This window comes from Corapipo altera, unplaced genomic scaffold, assembly GCF_003945725.1.
Source record: "Corapipo altera isolate COAL_440 unplaced genomic scaffold, ASM394572v1 198, whole genome shotgun sequence".
NCBI lineage: Eukaryota > Metazoa > Chordata > Aves > Passeriformes > Pipridae > Corapipo > Corapipo altera.
The window spans coordinates 185,040-188,891 of NW_020885076.1; the positions used below are offsets into that span (position 1 = coordinate 185,040).

The window sequence follows — 3,852 nt, forward strand, 5'->3', positions numbered from 1 at the left end:
ACACACAGACACACACACACACACACACACACACACACACAGACACGTGGCCGCGCGTCACGTGCGCGGCCCCGCCCGGCGCGTGCGCAGTGGCTCCCTGCGGCGCCGGGCGGGGAGCTCCACGGTGACGTCACTGCGCGGCGCGGCCCAATCGGCGCGCGGCAGGGGGGCGTGGCTTGAGGCGGCGGCGGCGGCGGCGCCGCTCCCGCGGGTCCCGCGCGCGCTCCCGGCCCCCGGTCCCGGTTCCCCGGTCCCGGTCCCGCCATGGCCCAGCGCGGCGGCGGCGGCCCCGCCGTGCTCCCGGACGACAACCCCTTCCAGGACCCCGCGGCGCTGCAGCCGCGTCCCGGAGCCGCGCTGGACGGGTACAACCCCTTCGAGAGCGACGCGGTGAGCGCTCGGGGGGACCGGGGCCTGCCCGGGGCCTTCCCGGTGGACCGGGGCCATTCCCGGGGACCGGAGCGCTTTCCCGGGGCCTCACCGCTCCCCTCTCCCCCCGCAGCCTCCGCCGCCGTTCCAGACGCCGTCGGTGGCCCCGCCGCCCCCGGTCCCGGCGGCCGCGCAGCCCCCGCGGAAGGCGAGTCCCACCGAGCCCCGCAACTACGGCTCCTACGGCTCGCAGGTACGGGGGGAGGCGCCGCCGGGCCGGGGGCACCCCGGGGGCGGCGGCGGGAGCCCAGGGTCTGTGTCCCCCCCTGCCCAGGCCTCGGCCGCCGCCGCCACGGCGGAGCTGCTGAAGCGGCAGGAGGAGCTGAACCGGAAAGCGGAGGAGCTGGACCGGCGGGAGCGGGAGCTGCAGAACGCGGCCCTCGGCGGGTCACAGAGTGAGTGTGGCCGCGGGGCCAGGGAGGGGCGGCCCCCCACCTCGGAGCCCTCCTCCCTCCTCACCCCCTTCCCTCCGCAGCGAGGCTCAACAACTGGCCCCCGCTGCCGTCCTTCTGCCCCGTGAAGCCCTGCTTCTACCAGGACATCCCTGTCGAGATCCCTGCTGACTTCCAGAAGACCGTTACCACCATGTACTACCTCTGGATGGGTGAGTGCAGCCCGGGAATCTCGGGACAGACCCAGGGAAGGAGCAGGGAAATGAGTGTCCCGTGCTGTTGCTCTGGGGAAAATTGGGATGAGCGGGTGGTACCTGGTCTGGGGTGGGGTGGGGTGAGCCCCACAGGCTCCTGAGCGCTGTCCTGTCCCTCAGCCAGCACCATCACCCTCTTCCTGAACTTCCTGTCCTCGCTGGCCTGGTTCTGCGTGGATCCCTCGTCCGGGTCTGGGTTTGGCCTCTCCATCCTCTGGGCCCTGCTCTACACGCCCTGTTCCTTTGTCTGCTGGTACCGGCCCATGTACAAAGCTTTCAGGTGTGTGCCCGAGCTGGGGGTACCTGCTGCAGCTCCCTGGGGCCTCTGGCTCTGCGGGATGTGGTGTTTCCATGCTGTCCCCCTGCTCTAAGGAATTTTTAAGAGCTCTTTCCCTGCAGCCTAACTTTGCCTGTCTCTTCCTCCCAGGAGCGACAGTTCCTTCAACTTCTTTGTCTTCTTCTTCGTGTTCTTTGCCCAGAATGTGATGTACGTGCTGCAGGCCATTGGCATCCCAAACTGGGGATTCAGGTGAGCCGTGTGCTGACCCCAGGCTGGCCCAGGACCCTGGCAAGGCGGGAGGAGGGTGGGGAAGAGGGAACTCTGGGGGCAAGAGCAGGCTCTTGTTTTTGCAGTGGCTGGATCCTGAGCCTGATAGCGCTGCGGACGAACACGGCTGTGGCGGTGATGATGATCCTGGTGGCCTTGTCCTTCACGGCAGTGGCTGTGCTGGGCATCATTATGCTGAAAAAGGTGCGTTGGGACACTTCTTCCCATAGCCACACTTGAGCTGAAGCGAGTGCCAGGGAGGCTGAATTTGGCTGGCTTTGGTCTTCCTCTACAGCGCCTGACAGTGCTGCACGATTCTCAAGTCTTGTTTGTGTGGTTCAGATCTCTGAGACCACTGCAATAAAAGCAAGAGGAAATGGGCAAGCACAATGAAAAAAAAACCCCAAAATATGTAAACACAGGTGTTTGTGAACTCAGGGAAGACTTAGAGCTAATCACTTAACAAGAGTTTTGGAAAGGTGACTGAAACAAAGAGTGGTTTTGTTTTTAGAACAGAGATAAAGTAGATAAGGTAACAGCCTTTTAAGAGAGCAAGTAGTGTCTTTGGAGAGAGCAAGTAGTGTCTTTGGAGAGAGCAAGTAGTGTCTTTGGAGAGAGCAAGTAGTGTCTTTGGAGAGAGAAAGTAGCATCTTTGGAGAGATAAAGTACTATATTTAGAGAGATAAAGTAGTATCTTTGAAGATGCTACTTTAGAGAGAAAGTGGTATCTCTAAAGAGGTAAAGTAATATCTTTAAAGGGATAAAGTGGTGGCCTTTGCGGGGAGGGGGGCAGGTTTGGGGTGTCACTGGAGCCCCACCCTGACCCCCTGACCCTTCCAGATCCACTCCCTGTACCGCCGGACGGGCGCCAGCTTCCAGAAGGCCCAGGAGGAGTTCGCAGCCGGGGTGTTCTCCAACCAGGCCGTGCGCACGGCCGCGGCCAACGCTGCCGCGGGCGCCGCCACCAGCGCCTTCCGCGCGCCGTAGCCGGGCGGGCGCCGGCCCTGCCTCCCCGGCACGCGCGGGGGCTCTGCCCGGGGAAGAGGAGAATCCGAGTTGCACTTTCGGTGGATCCCCCGCGCCCGCATCGGCTGTCAGAGGCTGCCTCATCCCGGCTTGGAAGTGCTGGTGCCTGAATCGTCTGCTGCTCGAACCCCCTTTCCCTCACGGACAGAGGCTGTTCCTGGTTTGCGCTGGTCCCTCTCCCCCTCGGCGCACTGAGGGGAGCGGGGTGGGTGGTGCCGAGGCTGAGCCCTGTGCCTGCCATCGCCCTCCCTTCCCTTCCAGCACGAGCCTCCTCCAGATGTGTGACAGGGACTGGAACTGCCGCTCGCCTTCCCTGGGCTCTCCTGTGCCCCTGCCTGGTGGTGACACCTGTGTGCCCTGGGTTTGGGGGGCCCCTCGTTGTACCCAGTCCTGAGGCTCTTCCCTTTGCCTGCCTTTCCCTGTGATACGGGACCCTGTGCTCTGCCAAGAACATCATCCCCCTCTTCCCCCCAGGGCTTGCTCCGGTGGGATGGGGCCGGTGCTGTCCCAAGGGTGTCCTGTCCCTTTTGTCCTGTCCCTTTCCCTGTCCTTTCCCTCTCTCCAGGCTGAGGAGAGCAGGGCTGGGACAGGCAGTGCTCGGGCACATGCTGCTGGTGGGGCTCCTACCTTTAGCCCACGTGCCCCCTGTGGACTCCAAAACCAGGCTGGGTGCTGAGGAGCAGCCCTGGTGTTACTGTGGCTCCAGGGAGGGGTGAACAGCTCCCCCCACCCCCCTCCTCACTCACCCCAGGGACTGTGACCCCTCGTTCCCCCCAGCAGCCTTCACCCAAGGCCTTCACCCTCCTCGGGGGCTGAGCCAGTGCCTGTGTTCCCCTTACCTGCCCTCTGTCCCCGGGGGTCCCCGGGACAGGTCTCATGCATTCTGCTTCGCCCCATCTCCTCTCGGACGCTCCCGGTTTGTCCCTGCAGCTCCGGGGCTGGCGAGAGGCTTCGTGCCTTCAGCTCTGGGGGCCGGTGCCCGCGGCTCGGCCCCGTCCTGCTGTGGTGGGGGGTCCCGTGGGGGTCCCCGCCCCCCCTGCTGCCCCCCGTGTGCTGCCCCCGACCGCCTCCGGGTTTATTTAAGGAATAAATGAAGTTTCACTCTGTGTCTCCGCCGCCTCGGTGCGCTGACCGGGGTGGGGGGAGCGGCGGGGCCGGGGCCGGTGTCGCAGCTCCCGGCGGTGGCGGTGCGGGGGTGGGGGGG

At 64.8% G+C, this 3,852-nt stretch overlaps 1 protein-coding gene across 1 annotated transcript; it reads left to right on the forward strand.

The window, feature by feature from the left end:
* The first annotated feature begins 235 nt into the window (after nucleotides 1–235).
* Nucleotides 236–3,756, forward strand: SCAMP3 (secretory carrier membrane protein 3). The gene is made up of 8 exons (XM_027669331.1): nucleotides 236–390; nucleotides 503–622; nucleotides 704–824; nucleotides 905–1,033; nucleotides 1,196–1,355; nucleotides 1,503–1,604; nucleotides 1,709–1,826; nucleotides 2,463–3,756. The coding sequence occupies exons 1-8, from the start codon at nucleotides 265–267 to the stop codon at nucleotides 2,607–2,609; spliced, it is 1,023 nt and encodes a 340-aa protein (XP_027525132.1). The 5' UTR covers nucleotides 236–264; the 3' UTR covers nucleotides 2,610–3,756.
* The last annotated feature ends 96 nt before the right edge of the window (nucleotides 3,757–3,852 follow it).